This window comes from Cynoglossus semilaevis, chromosome 9 (assembly GCF_000523025.1).
Source record: "Cynoglossus semilaevis isolate Cse_v1.0 chromosome 9, Cse_v1.0, whole genome shotgun sequence".
NCBI lineage: Eukaryota > Metazoa > Chordata > Actinopteri > Pleuronectiformes > Cynoglossidae > Cynoglossus > Cynoglossus semilaevis.
Window position 1 is genome coordinate 7,148,786 of NC_024315.1, and position 16,889 is coordinate 7,165,674.

General features: G+C 42.1%; 3 protein-coding genes across 6 annotated transcripts; 1 reads left to right on the forward strand and 2 right to left on the reverse strand.

The window, feature by feature from the left end:
* The first annotated feature begins 72 nt into the window (after positions 1-72).
* Positions 73-7,051, forward strand: anxa5b (annexin A5b). Of its 2 annotated transcripts, none has more exons than XM_008316845.3 (13): positions 73-268; positions 543-586; positions 3,397-3,472; positions 3,778-3,872; positions 4,934-5,047; positions 5,142-5,232; positions 5,321-5,400; positions 5,479-5,529; positions 5,768-5,861; positions 5,944-6,039; positions 6,119-6,177; positions 6,340-6,465; positions 6,763-7,051. In XM_008316845.3, the coding sequence occupies exons 1-13, from the start codon at positions 88-90 to the stop codon at positions 6,823-6,825; spliced, it is 1,170 nt and encodes a 389-aa protein (XP_008315067.2). In that variant the 5' UTR covers positions 73-87; the 3' UTR covers positions 6,826-7,051. The 2 variants fall into 2 exon arrangements, with proteins under 2 accessions (XP_008315067.2, XP_008315069.2); XM_008316847.3 differs by having other exon boundaries at positions 6,343-6,465.
* Positions 6,881-12,969, reverse strand: LOC103383640 (fibroblast growth factor-binding protein 1-like). 3 transcript variants are annotated; one of them, XR_001760512.2, is made up of 3 exons: positions 12,767-12,969; positions 8,212-8,309; positions 6,881-7,913 (listed from the first exon to the last, which is right to left on the reverse strand). XR_001760512.2 is itself a non-coding variant. In XM_008316848.3 (2 exons), the coding sequence occupies exons 1-2, from the start codon at positions 12,832-12,834 to the stop codon at positions 11,932-11,934; spliced, it is 759 nt and encodes a 252-aa protein (XP_008315070.1). In that variant the 5' UTR covers positions 12,835-12,941; the 3' UTR covers positions 11,656-11,931. The 3 variants fall into 3 exon arrangements, 1 of the variants encoding a protein (XP_008315070.1); XR_003050641.1 differs by lacking the exon at positions 12,767-12,969 and adding an exon at positions 10,042-10,731; XM_008316848.3 differs by lacking the exons at positions 6,881-7,913; positions 8,212-8,309 and adding an exon at positions 11,656-12,622 and having other exon boundaries at positions 12,767-12,941.
* Positions 12,970-14,091: 1,122 nt separating this feature from the next.
* Positions 14,092-16,483, reverse strand: fgfbp2b (fibroblast growth factor binding protein 2b). The gene is made up of 2 exons (XM_008316849.2): positions 14,884-16,483; positions 14,092-14,793 (listed from the first exon to the last, which is right to left on the reverse strand). Exon 1 carries the CDS (start codon positions 15,638-15,640, stop codon positions 14,891-14,893), a length of 750 nt encoding a protein of 249 aa, XP_008315071.1. The 5' UTR covers positions 15,641-16,483; the 3' UTR covers positions 14,092-14,793; positions 14,884-14,890.
* Between the last annotated feature and the right edge of the window lie 406 nt (positions 16,484-16,889).

Sequence of the window (16,889 nt, forward strand, 5' to 3'; positions counted from 1 at the left end):
AATATTCGAGAATTGGAAATGTTGCAATTCACAATGGCCCTCCGTTGAAAGAATAATGAATCATTATGTCCAAAACGCAATTTCCCAATGTGCACCGGGGCAAATGGGTGCGGTGCACACGCGCGGACTCGTCACACGGTCACGCGCACGTCAGAGACTTTTTCCGAGTGGGTTTTCTCTCGCTCTGTCTTCTTGTCCTTCTGCTGCTACGCTCCTTCTCTCTCCTCCTGCTCCCAAACTCCTATCTCGAGTCACCTAGAGCTCTGCGGTGAGTTTTTCTCTTCTTCTCAGGTGGTCGTTTTAAATTCTTTGTAGAACAGCCAGGTGAGCGGGGTCGAGCAGCCGTAGGAGCTTCTACCTGAGGAGCTTCCGTTTGACAGAAGGGCTCGCTGTGTAAACTGTGAACAGGACAAAAGAAAGCAGCTGTTTCAAACTGGATACAGACATTTTCATAAGTGTTGGACTTTAAAGAAGTTAGACTGCCTTCATTGTTTTTCATAGTTTGACTTTTGGTTTATTTTGTTTTGTTTTTTGTTCGACAGGTTTTCTCCTCACCGTCGTTTCATCTTTCATCACTGTCAATATGGTGAGTCTGTTTTATGTTACATATGGCATCGTATTGTGGCTGAAATAATAATTCCTCAAATAAAGGTCCGTTATTTATGCAAATGTATGAGTCACGATAGTTTTTACCCTTTGAATGCAACGACAACGCCCACTTTATTCCACGGTATGTAATGCTGACCGGAAAGACAGTAAAGAATTATTTGACACCAACTTTATATCTCAATTTCACGTAGTTCAAATGTCAAACTATCTTTTTTTTAGTTTCCTGAGTTAGTTGTTGTTGTTCAAGTCAATGAACCTTGGCTGTCGGAGTCGAACTTCTAACTTTATCATAGTATTTTATCAATGATAAGTAACTTTAACAAATGCTTATCTACGTTGCCGTTGTTTTTATATCTATAAGGATTTTCTTAATTTTCAATCATTGTGAAAAGAAATATTTAAAATGTAAGAGCGTTGTTTGACCCAAATTAGAAATATGTTTTCATTGAAAGTTGGGGTTGGTTGCATAACCACTGATAATCTCTAAACTGCAGTAGTGAGACAATGCATTTGGCAATCACTGGTCCTCAGAAGCTTAAAACCCTGTGTATTTGTGTTAAATGTACCTGGTTGTGGGGCTACATAGAGTTTTCATTTGGGGGAAGTTGGGAAGTTTAAAGTATGACTCATTTGGCCTGTATTCCATTCGGGTGGGTCTCTCCGTCTGCCTCCACCTCTCCATACTGTTTATAACACCCAGCTCCACGTCTGAAGGGGACCTTAAATCTGCCCTCCCTCTCTTAAAGGGGAATCACTACTTTATTTCCTCTATATACTGATGTGGAGGTCTTCTGACAGCATGAACATTTTAGTTTCTTTTTCTTTAAAAAAGTTAAATAAAGCTGCTAGGCTGCCACGATGTTCTGAAACTTACAAAAACTTACACATCCTTTTTTAAAAAAAGCATGATTGTAGTTTTTGTTCCTGTCAGCAAATTTTTAGGTTAAAAACAAAACTAACTAGTTTGTTCCTTTTTAAGTAAACTGATTAATTTTTTGTTGGAATCAAACTAGTGACCACACCTATGCACTCGAGGTCAGGGCTGGAGGACAAGTTTTCCCCCCTTAGCCCCTCACACTGTGTACACTGTCCTGGGGCTGTGCACACTCAATTTGTAATATCCACAAAATGGTGTGAAAAGTGCTGTTTATGTTGCTGAATTCTTTTTGCAATAACCTAAAATTAGAGAGTATTCTTCAAGTTGTACTGTAACCTTAAAGCTAATACAATAACAAAAAGTCTCAGCTGTTTGACTTCAATTGTCCCAGTGGTAGCTAAAGTATGTACTGTATGGTGATAGAGAACTAACAACAGGTGTGTTTTCATTGATTCCCTATGAGCGTGTTATTCTGTCAATGTATTTAAAGAACTGAGAACATGTGTTACTCCATTTTCCACACACCACTGTGAGGGAAATAGTTAACCTGGCTTCTACCGTGGTAATCACACAGGAGAGCTTATCATAATTAGCACAAGTTCACAGAACAAAACCTGTGTTCTCACAGTCGTCTACCTGCTGCTGCTGCTCCGTCTCCAGGACAGTGACAAACTGAAATCACTATGGAGACCTAGTAGTCTGGTTGCTGAAAATGATCCAGTCCATTCTACTTATTAATACAGTCGTGCTGTTGCTGCTATTGCATAACAATTGATGTGTTTGCATCATCTGAACACAAAGTCACTGTGTGCAGTCCATCTGTGCCTCTGTTTGTTTTAAAGTAGAGAAACCAGTCCTTTCAACACTAGTGAAAAGTCAACCTAGCCCCACCTGAAGCCCCCACCCCCAAAACAAGTTCATGTCTGAACTCGCTGTAGAGACTGAAGATCATGCAGTGGTGGTGGACGTGACCTGCGTCGTGCCAATGTGTCCCTGTTTGTCCTAAAGGGTTAATCAGATTTCTGCAGCTTGTGGCGATGACAGTGCTGGTGAATTGGTTTTTCCTGCACTGAAGCACACAGTCCTGGTTGTTCGCTGACAGCGTCTTGTCTTTTGGATTCCCAAATGTTTTTCTGGGCCAGAATTCCAGAGACATTCCAGTGGTTTTGCTGTGCATACAAGCAGAATGAGAACAGCATGGAACGGTTAACGAAAATTGATTGTTCAGTTAATCTTTTTCAGCTTTATCAAGTTCCTACATTGTCTTTATGGCTGTCACATTCACATTCAGAGAAATCATTAGCCAAGTAGTCAACGCTTCCATTCACACCTGGCTTCTCTAAAACAATGCTTCTCTTATCGGTTCCTAACAGAATTCGATTTAAACAGACTACATTCATGCGTCACATTGATTTATGTATATCTTCGTGTTTACACTGGGATCAGACTGTTCTTGACAACCGATAATGAGTCATTGAGATGACTTTTATTTAAATTAGTCTATTTTTTTACTTTGTTTTGAATGAGTTGCATTTTATCATTTATTACTGCAGTTGTTCTTTTGTCTGCTTTGCAGTTTTGCCATAGGAGGGAGAACATCATGACATCAGATATAAAGCTGATGCAGTGGATATAGATGTGATACAAGATGAAAAATATTTAAATTTTGTTACAGGATCCTCAATGGTGCTTTACACTTTCAGTAAAACACACAGTTACTAAGACCTAATTTCCACTCATGTTTTTGAAGGTAATGAACAAACTTAGTGTTCCAGAGCTACAGAGAAACTTCTGTATCTCTGGAGAGTAGAGTTTGGCGATAAAGGAAAGTTGGCCCGGCGAAGGTGGTCAGAGACCAAGAAAGGCTCTATCTGCATTTTAAAAATGTGTGTTCTTCTCCTGTGTTGCAGGCCTCTATAAGACCCAGTGGAAACTTCAACTCCAGCGAAGATGCTGAGGCCCTGCGTAAGGCCATGAGAGGCCTGGGTAAGAGGATGCTAGTGTTAGTGTGAATGTGTTGTTAGCATAGTGTTTTCTGGTGGTCTGTCAGTTCGTAGTATAGTCTGTGAACAGAGCAGTGGTCTTTGGGAGTTCCTCTCTGTTCAGCGTAGTCACTCCTGCCGTCTGCCCCCACCCACACAGCAGTGAGTCATAAACACATGAGCAGAGAAAAGTTCAAACCGCTGTGAGCAGAAACATATGATGTAGCCCTGCAGTCTAGGTCATAATTATGTGGTAAATTATATGGTAGTTGTAAACAGCTTTGCTAACCATGGCACTGGTCGTCATAGGAACTGATGAGGACGCCATCTTGGCGCTGCTGACGGCCCGCAGCAACGCCCAGAGACAGGAGATCAAGACCGCCTACAAGACCCTGTTTGGAAAGGTCTGACTTTCTCATATTTAATCTGATTCAATCTGCTCTGTCAGCACAAAGCACGTAGTCATTCACTGACTGTTCAAACGTTACTGATAAAACGGAGTCGTAAACCACACCCATTTTAATTGATTATTACATTAGTGTATTTCTACATCTACAAGACACTCCACAAGTAAACCTAAACACTCATGTCTTTCCAAACTCCTTTGGGGTCAAAATGACCATGCCTGGTTAAATGCTTATTTAATATGTATATTAATGAATAATATTAATGTAGTAATTGAGGTTAAATAGACCTTGTTTATCAAATACATAACAAAAAAAGTAAAATTTAATACTGTATTTTAAAAATACTGGTACTGGATAAAATAATAAAATTATATTAAAATTATAAATAAATGATTTGTGACATAATTACCAATAAGAGACATTTGTGTAGGAATTTGCTGAATATCTTTAGTTTAAAAAAACTGAACAAAAACAAGTAAATAGCTGAAAAAAGTTACTTCTAATTGTGAAAGCCTTGAATTTTTGACAGAATGATTTTTATGTGAACATTGATGGGATCTTACAACAGAACTAATTTAAAACTATCATATAAAATGGTTCAGCTATGTGTGAGGAATCCTTTTGACAAAATGACAAAACAAACAAATAATTCCTCTATAAATTAGTAACATAACCTATAAAGTAGAAAACATGCTTCAGCACTGAAGATAAAAACAACTCTTACCCACTGATCTACAGCTAAATACAGCCTAAATAATTAGAAAGTAAAAAATTTTATTATATCTCATATCAAGTCATAAAACTGAGTGGTTGTAAACTTTTATTGTGGATTGTTCCAGACATAGGTTGTTAATAATTACAGAATTTAGACGCACTGGTATCAGATTGTGCAGACACAGCTGGATTTGGTTTCTTTTTATACTAAATTATTGTTTAACCACTTTTAAGTTGTCAAAATATCCTCAAACATGAAACTAAACCCATTAAAGGTTTTATCTTAACTCCCTGGATCAATGCTTCACAAGCAGTAACTAAATCCATTTTTTTTCCACTACCAGGATCTTATCAGTGACCTGAAGGGGGAGCTGGGCGGCAAGTTTGAGACCCTTATTGTTGCTTTGATGACCCCACCCCTGGAATATGATGTGTCATCACTGCGCAATGCAATTAAGGTAAGAATTGCAGGAAGCAGACACACATGCACAGATACCAGTGGCTGGAATGAAGAATATGTAATATGTGGCATTTTCCATTTTTGGCCTCTAGGGGGCAGGGACGGACGAGAAGGTGCTGGTGCAGATCCTTGCATCCAGAACCCCAGACCAAGTGAGGCAAATTGTGGCTGCGTACAGAAAGGGTAACACACACATATAAGTGTATGACTTGTCTCAGCTGTGATTTTTCTCAGTACAAATACAACTTTGACGTGTGTTTTAATCACTCAGAGTATGACGACGATCTGGAGGAGGACATTTGTGGTGACACCTCAGGTCACTTCAAGAGACTTCTGGTTGTTCTGCTGCAGGTAATCTTTACTTCTCTCTTCTTTCCTCTTCACATCTCCTGTCCTGTCTCCTCTCCTCTCACATTCTTCTCTCCTCAGGCGAACAGGCAGAGGGGGATCCAGGAGTCAGAGATAGAGAATGACGCTCAGGTCTGTGGATCATTTCTGCTGTTTGTCTTCTGTGGTTTTAAACTTCCTGTTTCATTTCCATGTAAAACTGTGGTTTTGTACGGTTTCCTGTAGTTTAGAGTCACATCTATGTCTTGCATAATGACCAACGAGAAAAGCTGTTGCAGAATCAACAGAAAAATATGGTGGAGTTAACAGTCAATAGAAGTATCTACTTTAGTCCAATTAATGTTAATAATAATTCATCTCTGTGGTACAGGTTCTCTTCCAGGCCGGAGAGAAGAAGTTTGGCACAGATGAACAAATGTTCGTCACCATCCTGGGAAACAGAAGCTCTGAGCATCTAAGGAAAGGTGTGTGTGTGTGTGTGTGTTTTGAGGATTTGTACAGACTGGGAAAAGAGGGAGATCGAGAAATCCTGAACTTTTGTTTCAGTGTTTGATGCCTACATGAAGCTGTCTGGATACGAGATGGAGGAGAGCATCAAGAGGGAAACCTCCGGATCCCTGAGGGACCTCCTGCTGGCCGTGGGTAGGAAGAGTTCCTGTTCTGACATCACTTCCTCTGAGTGGGGGCAAGGATTATAATAACATTGTTTCACCTTTTTCAGTCAAGTGCGCCCGGAGTGTTCCCACATACTTTGCAGAGACTCTGTATTACTCCATGAAGGTAGGACAAGATAAAAGATGTTGTTTGAGTGCAGTTGTTGTCACTGTTTATAATTGAATTATTAATTCTCATTATAACAGCAACAGTAGACAAATGTTTATTTCCTGCTCTTTTTTCCTGAGTTCTTGTTACTTATACAGCTCTAATATTACTATGTCTTAGCAGGGCATGGGTACTGACGACGACACCCTGATCAGAGTGATGGTGACGCGAAGTGAGGTGGACATGATGGATATCAGGGGTTTATTCAGGAAGTTGTTTGGCACTTCCCTGCATAAAATGATCAAGGTATGATGGTGAACTGGTGGACTGGTCACTTTATCTTTACTGCCTGATCACATCTGAAGTCACTCAGACACTAGTCACACAAATATTTTCTGTAATGAGTACTTTTAATGCTTGTGATTGAAGTAGAGGGCAATTTTAGAAGGAATTTATAGTAATTTTTTGGTCTGTACCTGTTGAGGATGTTACATCTTGGACTTTGAAATTCAGGCTTGAATGAAAAGTGACAGCCCTAACGTGTACTTGCAATGTTTTGGATACAAATACTTCTGAGTGATCATCTACGTATTCTCACCACAGGGAGACACCAGCGGTGACTACCGTAAAGCCTTGCTGTTGCTCTGTGGTGGAGATGACGCGTAACCATGGGAACAAGCTCATCACAGCCCAACGGGCCTTTTAAACTATCATTTCAAAATTGTTATCTTTTGAAGGAAGCTAACATTTTGTTTATGTCCTCATTAATGCAGCTTTTGGTTGACTAATTTTCTTTGTTATCATTTATCCTTTCAGCGTAACCTCAATGCATTCTGTGTTTTGTTAAACAACGGAACTAATTTTCACAATAAAACATTTCATTTATGAAGTTCTTCAGTCTTTTTTTCCTCATTTTTCTATTACTTATGTGCCGACCTGTCTTGTCCGGGAGAGGGCGCCATTTGCACGCGGTGCCGCTGAGTGCCATATCTTCGACAGATGTACAGAATATTTCTATGATTGAAGGTGTTTATAAAGTTAAACATTGACAGCGTTATTCGCAAAATATAAGATGTTTTTGCTACGAATATAATAATAAGCATAATTTAACATAACTTTCATTTAAACATTTTTCAAAATCATTTACAGGAGTCACTTTAAAAAAAGCATGAGACCAAAAACAGTTACAGGTTTTTACCTTTATAAAACTTAATTTTTAAGTGTCAGTTCATTCCAGGGCCTCTGCAGTAAACTAGTGTAGTATATGCGTGTGTGTGTGTGTGTGTGTGTGTGTGTATTAGGTCACCTTGGTCCTTTCACTCTAACTCTTTGTTGTTCTTTTGCACAGAAGTGGTTTGCTGTCTAATTCACTGGCACAGGCAGAAGCAGCCAATAACAGGCAGTGAAGTGCAGGGTGTGGGGTCAGGCCACCTCTACTCACGGGAACAACAATGACTGACTCCTCCCCCCTCGCTGCTCCGTGTTTTTAGGGTGTGCGTGTGTGTGGGTGGCACATGTTGTGTCAGCTTGGTAGGTCACATCGGCAGCAGCCAGTGAAGCGTTTTGTTTGTTTTCCTGTTTTTCATTCCTCCTGTTAACCCGCCGCTCCTCCTCCTCCTCCTCCTCATCCTCCTCCATCACACAGGCTTGGGCACAATGATGGTTCAAGATCAAGTTCGCTCTCATGGGATGATTGTCTTCCAGTTACAGCCTCTGTTGTCGAATCACTTCAAACGTTGTCATCTGATCCCTTACTGACTCAGATTGCCAGAAAGGGGGGAAAAAGGAAACTCAGTAACAGAAACAGAATTAACTACATACCAACGTTACTGTTAACTTTTCAACAATCTAATCTGCCCTTTGTTATTGGGGTGACGTGCAGTCTGTAGGTGTTCGACTGAGGAGAGACATCGGTGTATTCAGAGCTAGGATGAAGTATTTGGATTAAAATGTTAGGTCCAATCCTGGTGCTGGATCACATGCTAACCCTCAAGTTCTTCCGCACCCTTTCACCTTTTGACCTCTAAAATAACGAGGCCACAGACCACTGACCTCTGTAATCCCAAAGGACAGGCCACGCTGACAAAAAGCTTCCTGTGCTGCTGCACCTGATGTCATCGATCACTCTGTCAGGCTCAGCTCGGAGGTCACTGAGGAGAGAGAGGAAATCAAAGTTTAACTACTTTTACACTTTAGTTTAGTCATTTGTTCGTTTTTACGACAGCAAACCAGGATCATGGGGAGGGTGTAGAGGGGGTGGGGGCTGGTAGAACAATCTCAACAGTCATTGGGCGATGGCAGGTCTCCAGACAATAACATACAGTAGAGGGACAAGCGTTCACACTCATAACATTGGATCATTTAGAGTGAAATGAACCTGATCCTGTACTGTGGTTGGAGACCATAAAGGAACCAGATCTAGGACCAGTGGCCTTTGTGGTTCCAAGTCTAGTTTAGACCAGTACTAGAAGGTTTACTACTGCTATGGTTCTGAGTGTCGATAGATCTTGAACATTCCTTGACTCCAGCCTCCTTTTGTCACAATCCCGTCCACAGAGAGAGAACTGAATCAAACAACCCATCAGGCCCAGGGTGGTGTGTGTTTAAGGCAGCACATTGGAGATGTATGTGCTCAGTGTGTGTGTGTGTGTGAGAGAGAACATGTCTGGACTGGTGAACCTGAGTGATGTTAACACTTTGATATTAAAGCTGGTATTTTTGTTCTGTTTGTACAGATTTGATCTGTCACTTCCTTCTTCCTGTCAGAGAAAAGTAACAAGTAGAGGCCTGCGATGATTAAATCAGATACGGAACAGAAAATGACTCAAATTCCTGAACATTACTGAGATTTGGAGTGAATCTTACAGTATCTGTTCTAATTCAGATCCCTGTTATTTAATGAATTGCTGAAAGTGAATTTACAATAAATGATGTGGAAGTGACCATATAAGGCAATAGCTAAAATCATTAGCTTGACCTCCAGCCTGTCGCATCACTGTGTACAGTAGCTGTTATACCAGTACTTCTCAAATAGTGCAGCGGGGAGTTAAGTTGCGGGGGGGGGGCTTCCAGTGGAATATGGCACACTGGACATAAGTGTACCACTGCTGTAATGCTTGAGCCTCCAGTCGCTAGGTGGCAGCAACTCATACAGTGGTTTGTACATTCACAACATTTCTGTCCCCAAAGGGGGAGGGGGGTCTTAAAATTAACAATATTGTCTATACTAAGACAATATTGTTAATTTTCAGCCTGTCTCACCGCTTCCCCCTGTGGCCTGGACTGAGAAGAGCACATCGTCCTCGGCTGACACACAATTCATCTCCTTGAACACTTTCACATTTCTCTAATGATGTTACAGTAGTGATAATAATCCGTGAGTCACACACAAACCTGCTCTTCATCTACTTTCTGAGGTGCGTAAATGTGTTACCGATTATACGTACGTCTGTACAGCCAGCAGGCAAATTCCAGTAAAACAATCTTATCACAGACTGTGAATTACGCCCTCACACCCTACAGTCATGAGCAAACATGTTACTGTAGAACGTTAACATTTTTAACAAATGTGAATCATTCCTGATTTTAAAAGAAAATGAATACAAAAGCTGTCAAATGTTTTAAAAAACCATGAGGCAGCTGTGGACTAATCACGATTAGTCATTATCAACCTCTTTCACACTGATTAAAATGAAAGAAAAATTGAATTTTTTTCTGTGTATTGCTGGGACAGAAAGTCTAACAACAGCAGGCAGGTGTCTGAGTTTCACACCTGTTGTTATTGGCGACTCGTCCAAATGATGGAATTATTACATGGGAAAAATGTCACCCTGAGATTATACTGGGAGATCATCATTATTTTATGAGGTGTTCTTTACTCACAGGCCTTCAAGAAGTCTGCAAACTTCTACTTGAGAACTGAGGCTTTTATTCCCCTTCTCTGGGAAACACCACAAACAAAAAAGGGCTGGACCCAGAGGCAGCGCTGCAGACATGGAGCAGATACAGACACTGAGAACGAGACCAACAGACCAACCCAGACATAAATCCTGTGTGAGAGAGGGAGGTTTAAATACCCAGGGCACCAGGTGAGACGGGTGAGACTAATGAGACAAAGAGGCACAGGACCAGGTGAGGGTGATTAACTAATGACCAGACAGAAGGACAGACAGTCATGACAGGAAATCCTTCCACAGCGTCCTGACGACTTGTCAAAACTCCAGTGGTTTTTCAGTGATCTGCATCCTCACATTAATCCTCAATTTTTCAATAAATATTAAGTTTGACTTTGAGTTTGACAGCCCTGCGTTAAAAGGTGGAAATGACTCTGGAGTTGGCTTGTTGTTAAGTGTCTGTCTGAGGGGACGGAGGTCAGAGGTGAGGAAACCCCAGAGGACAGACAGGAAAACATAAAAATCCACATCTGCCGTGGGTGGCACTTGTTCAGGGATCTCTCTCTCTCTCTCTCTCACTCTGTCTCACACACACACACACACACAGCTGAATTATTTCAGTCTTTATAACCGGGCCGGTGGCCCCTGATGCAGCTGCCGCTGTCACATAGAGACTAATGAGAAACTGGAGCAGGAAACAGCAGGAAGCAGCTGACTGAACAGTCCTTCCTCCTGAGTGTGTGGTGTTCTGACCTGGGAACATGTCACCAGTATCTGTGTCTCATCATAAAACTACCTCGAGTACTTCTTTTACTCCAGTATATCCAACAATACTGTGTGATTACAGCACGATTGGGAAATGGTACTTTACATGGTAATGAAATCCAAGGATCTCCTTCACTTTACTTAATGTGAACCCAGATCCTGTTTAGTTGAAAACAAAGCCACGGACCAATCAGAACTGACCCTGATGCTGTTGCATGATGGTTAAGTATCTTCTTGTATTTGTCAGGATTGAGGACACCATTAATCCTGAACCTAATCCCTAAATGCAGCTCGGGACACATGGAGACCCCCCCTCCCAGAGTCAGTGACCATGACTAATGACTTAAGTACTACCAAATATTTACTATTTTTACTCATTGGTCTAGAGCACATGTGTCCATTTTACCATATGCCAAATCTTATCTTACATTATTCTATATTTGGTCGTTTGAAACAATAAATACTTAAATAAATAATACAATTATTTTAAATATATAATAGTAATAATATATATATATATATATATTCGTGAAAGTATTTCTAATTTTTTTAACGACTTCCTGAATTGTTAGCAGAGAACTGTAGGAGTCACTATTGACTATTGATTTAACAAATTACAGTTTACACTGGTTCTAAAATGTTAATCATTATTTTCTATCTCAACTCTAAAATAAAAATACTACATGGTTTATCTAATTTTACCATAATGTTTGAGTTGAGTCTCAGTTTCATCATTCAATAAAAGACGTTGTAAAAAAAAAAGCTATATTTTGCAGCTAATTACGAAACAATCTTCGTCTTTGGGTCGAAATCCATTCATACATCAAACAACACTGGGTCAGAAAAATAGAAAGGATTTATTTGTAATAAACAATTACAAACATAAATGTACGGATATTACAGATACAGAGATAAAACACAGTCATGACTGATGGTCACTGTCCGAAAGTCAGATACAAGGTCATCAACTGTGTGACGTCATGTCAGGAAACTTCAACAATTTTTATGTTTAATGTTTCCCAGAGATTAAAACACAGTATATTCTAGTCAGGCACCTGAGTTTGAAGCTTTCGTGAAAGTGAGTCACCGACAGTGATGACGTACATGGCCTCGGTCAACAGGTGTTTTGGACCATGGAGAAGAAGAAGGCGCACACACTGGCCCAGGAGCTGGAGCAGTACTCCTCTGCGGCCCTCCTGCGCTCTTCATGCCCAGGGCAGGCTGTGGGGCCGGGTGACGAGGATAAGGAGTTGGAGGTGGGGGTAAATGCCGGGGTCTCCCCTCCTCCAGACTGAGCAGAGACCACTGAGCTCTCGATGACCAGCTTGAAGTGCGCGTCCCGGTGAGCGCGTTTGCACATGGCCGCCTTGACGAGCGCCTTGTCATCTGTGCACACCTTGCCCTGCAGCTTCTTCAGTGCTCGGCCCACCTGTTTCCAGAAGGCCCGGGGGTCCGGCAGGAAGCCCGGGCACCTCTGAGGTTTGGCCGTGTACTCGCACGCCATGTCGGTGACGCCGCCTTTAACGCGCGCCTCCGGGTTTTCACACTTGACCAGTAGCTTTACTGCGGCCCGTGCGTCCTTGGGCCTCCAAGTGCACCACATCCCGTCCGTCAGGGTGAATTTCCCGCCTCGACCCAACGATGGATTTTTGGACAAGCTTCTCTGAAATCTGCCCAGGGGTGGTCTGAGGACCGCGTGCTCCTCGGTGCGCGCAGACGCGGAGCAAAGAGAGAAGTGTGTCCCGAGGAAAGCCAGCAGCATCCAGGGGAAGAAGACTCTGAGCAGCAGCATCTCTGTATCACTCCTGACGCGATTATATTATTATATTATAAATATATATATATATTATAAATGGACCCAGAGAATGGACAGAAAGACGCAAAAGTAAAATGGTTACAGATGATAAATGCCATGAACAGCAGTGGTGTTTGAGTGAAGTCGAACTTACTGAAGATCACAGGAGGTGCTGTGGGTCAGACCTCTTCTTGTCCTGTGACTGTGTGTTGTCCCACACATGGCTTTTATACAGATAGATGCTGAGGCACACCCATCATTCCCGCCCAAACACACACACACACACGCGCACAGGAGCAGGGGCTGGTTTCCTTCATGACCATAAATCCTTTTGTATTTCCGACACACCTGACATCCTCACTGAGCCACAGCTAAAATCTATCATTTAAACAGGTTTCTATTTAAGTTCCGTTAATAATAATCGACTCAGGTTTTACTATATTTACTTTTATTGTTATTTTCAAGTATTAAAAACCTCAATAACCAATGAAACATTACACAGCTCCTCACTTTTATATTTATTTTATATCATTATACACTTGTTGTGTATAATGATATAAAATGGTAATAATATTATGATTTAAAAAAACTTCCAAGCATCCTCCCTATTACAAAACAAAATATCTGCCAAGAGTTTTACTGACGGTCCTGCAGCGTCGTCTGATGTCTGTTTGCTCAACACCACCCCCTTGTGGTTTTTGGAGGTTGACGTTTTCATAATGTTTAAAGTTTGCAGCGAAAAATCAACCGGTGAAATGAGACAGGTGGAAACAAAAGACAAATATCTCTGGGACTATCTTCTGGAGACCTTTATTCATCACTCAATGTTTTAAAAACGTCGTCAAAGTAAAAAGAAAAGCGTGTTTCCAACTAAAAGATGGCACCAGAAGAAAACCGGTTCAGGGACACGGAGCTCCAGGAACAGACTGACTAAATGTATGGAGGGGGATGAGGTGCAGCACGTCGACCAGGTGACGGTGATTGGGTAAATATGGTTGGGTGGAGCAGACCATGTATTTGTCTTTGGTTTTGTTAAACAAATATCACGGTGTCCCTGAGGCATCATGTTGACTGGAGCCGAAACCGAAAGGTTTTACATTAACAGTATCATCACAAATATTTTTTTTAAATAAAAAAACATGGAGGTCTTTGACAGAGGAAATGCACAAAATGTTTTATAAAACAACTGAATCAAAAACGCAGATTCTGATTAATCAGAAACAAATCCTACCACAAATTAATCAACAATATACATGTACATATATGTATATATTTTATATTTAAAAAATAATATATGAATAGTATTTATTATACTCATATATTTACAGTATATATACTGTACATCTACACATATACAACATATATGTGTAGTTATATAGTTTTACAAAACCATATTTTACAGCTGAGTAATGTTTATTTATCTAAATATATATATATGTTTGTATATATTTGTATATATTTAAATGTATTATTCGGCAAAAAACATGGTTTTGTAAAACCAGACCGACGAGGTACCTAAACCTTTTAAGAGACCACCCCTCGAAAGAGTTAAATAAACCCAATTATACCTGTCTTTTCCCCGTCTGGGCCTGTGTTCCTGAGTCTGTGGAAACACTGGAGCAGCAGACGTGGACTCAAACACAGACCTGCTCTGTTCCTGCACACTGTAGCTCTAAGAAGCCGACCCTCGGCCTCCCACAAAGAAGGCTTCACTCCTGTGTCGTTATCCTCACTGCGGAGCGTGCCTGTGCATTAACGGCTTCCTCCACCAGGCCGCAGACGTGTGGTCACAGCTGATGACCAAACAAGGGCCCCTTCTGTCAGTGAGTGGGAAGGAGGCGCTTATTCAGGACAGGAGAACGAGAAGAATGGACTCGGAAACTTTATCGACTCTGCATCTTTGACAGTTTATTGAACCATTCAGCCACGTGACACCAGAAGAGAATTTTACATCATGTACAAACACACACACACTCACACACACACACATGCCTGGCTGCTGTTTCCTCCTGCTGCGTGGAGTCAACTTCCTGACAGCAGACGCTGTCGTCTTTAAAACGGTTTTCTCTCAGCTCAGTCTCTTAGATGCTGCACCCGGGGGAGTCGACAACATTTTCTCCAACCAGACAGATCCTGGAGTGGTCAGATGTGGAAGTGGGAAGTCGAGCTACAGTTTTCAACCTGACACAGGAAAACAAAAACCCGAAACATTCCTTTATTGTATTCACTGAAGTCCCTTCTCCTCTGTGTTGTTTACTGTCGACCACTCACCTCTGTCTCAGTTCTGGAACCAGCTGATGACGTAGGAGCACAGACCATGGAAGCTCTTCCAGCAGTACTCTGTGGCCAGTCGGGAAGAACCGGATTCCGGCTGCTCTGAAGGACGAGTGGTGTTGGACTTCACAGGCTTGGGGGTGGTTGTCTTAACCCTGGGGGCTTTTCCTGGCTTGACAGGCTGACTGGCCTCGGTCTTGACCGGTTTGGAAGCGTCGACGGGCTTGACCTGAGCTGGCTGCACTGGTTTGCGCGGCTCTGGCAGAGGCTTCGAGGGTTTGGGGCTGGTGGTCTTGGGCCAGGAGGACAGGAAGGTCATGTGGACCTCGTCTGGGTATTTCTTGCACATCTGTTGGCGGTAGACTTTGGCTCCCTGGCAGGCGTGACTCACCTTTCTCAGCTCCCACATCATCTGGGTGAAGTAGTGTCGAGGGTTGTTGTTGTACGGGCGACACAAGTTGGGTTTTCCCTGAAAGTCGCAGTAGTAGGAACGTCCTGGAGTCTGGCCCTGGCTCGGGCCTTTACAGGAGACGCGCAGACGGGTGTAGTCGGCAGCTCCGGACACCACCATGGTACAGGCGTCCTTTGACTTGGTGTTGAATCTGATGGGCTCATCCCAGACGCCACGCTGCTGCTGCTGCTGCTGCGGCTGCTGCTGCTGTTTGTTGTCACTGCTGCCGTTGTTGGTCTGAGCCTTTGACATGCAAAGAATTGCTGCCATGACGAGCAGCGATGCTCTCACCGTCAGCCTCATGGTGGTTATGGATGGATGTGGGTCTGGGTTGATGTGTCAAGGTCAACGTGTGCAAGGGCAGGAGACATTCGGGGGTGAATTTATAAAGCTGGAGCTCACAAAGAGAGTATTATTCAGGTGAGCTGCAGGAAACAAACTCCTCCCACCCCACGCCCCCTCCATACCACACACACTCACACACACACATATACACACACAGGAGTTCAAGAGTGATGGGTGGGTTGGTGGGAAGGAGTGGAAGAACATAAACTAAAGGAGGAAATGGGGACGGGGTCTGTGGGTCTGTTGGACCCTGACGTCTGAGCTGAAGGAGGCTTCACACACACAGCCAAAATGTTGAGGTGTAACATTATATAATTTCACACAGAAGGCTCTTTTACTGCACTTGACAAGGAGCGGAGGAGATTTAGAAGGAGGAGGAGCGACGTGAGGGGTCCGGAGCCAAACTGCTTCCTGCAGGTATTGGCCCCGGTGCAAAATGTACAACTTGTAAAATTCAAATTTTTTTATATTAGTCCAATGACGCAAAAGTTAGTCTCGCAAGGAAGTGTTGTTTATCTGCAACTCCACACAGAGCCTGGAGATTTAAAGTACAAACACAAAGGTCAAAGAGTACAAGTTTATCTCTGGGGGGATGTTTAATGTGGTAACGTAAAGCTATACTGTACCGTACGTTTCTTAATAAAGGAGCACCCGCTTTGTTTTAAAACCTAAGTGATTTCCTCAGTTTCCTATCACTCTGTATATACACTGTATTTTCCGGACTATAGGTGGCACCGTCTTCATCCTTTGACTGGGTTTGCGACTTATACTCAGGTGTAACTTGTATATTCAAATATATAATTCCACGTATTATTATTATTATATTATTATATTGTTAATTTCACATTGACAGCCGCTAGAGGGCACTGGTGCGATTTATACTCCAGAGTGACTTATAGTCCAGAAAATACAGTGTGTGTATATAATTATTTTACACATGAACCACATACTGGGTGTGAGTTGTGTGATGAATTTTTAAACATCCACTGAATGAACATCGTGATTTCGTTTTTTTTTTTCAAGCTGATGACTGCAAGTTTCATGTTTTTACTTTGCAACCATAGCATGAAAACCAGACGGCCACGTCCATTTGTTCTGTAATGTCTATGTTTGGGAGTAGAGTTAGAAACCAAATGTTGCTGAACAGAAAAACAGACATCGACTTAAAAGAGACCTACAGTACATATTCCATCAGAAGCAGAGCCAG

Bases quoted from the DNA above. Each gene is read 5' to 3' on its own strand.
- fgfbp2b (XM_008316849.2), bottom strand. From the start codon at position 15,640: ATGAGGCTGACGGTGAGAGCATCGCTGCTCGTCATGGCAGCAATTCTT.
- anxa5b (XM_008316845.3), top strand. From the start codon at position 88: ATGTGCACCGGGGCAAATGGGTGCGGTGCACACGCGCGGACTCGTCAC. The intron at 5,233-5,320 runs GTAACACACACA...TTAATCACTCAG, and splicing joins TGTGGCTGCGTACAGAAAGG to AGTATGACGACGATCTGGAG. The intron at 6,178-6,339 runs GTAGGACAAGAT...ACTATGTCTTAG, and splicing joins CTCTGTATTACTCCATGAAG to CAGGGCATGGGTACTGACGA.
- LOC103383640 (XM_008316848.3), bottom strand. From the start codon at position 12,834: ATGTGTGGGACAACACACAGTCACAGGACAAGAAGAGGTCTGACCCAC. The intron at 12,623-12,766 runs GTAAGTTCGACT...TAATCGCGTCAG, and splicing joins AGCACCTCCTGTGATCTTCA to GAGTGATACAGAGATGCTGC.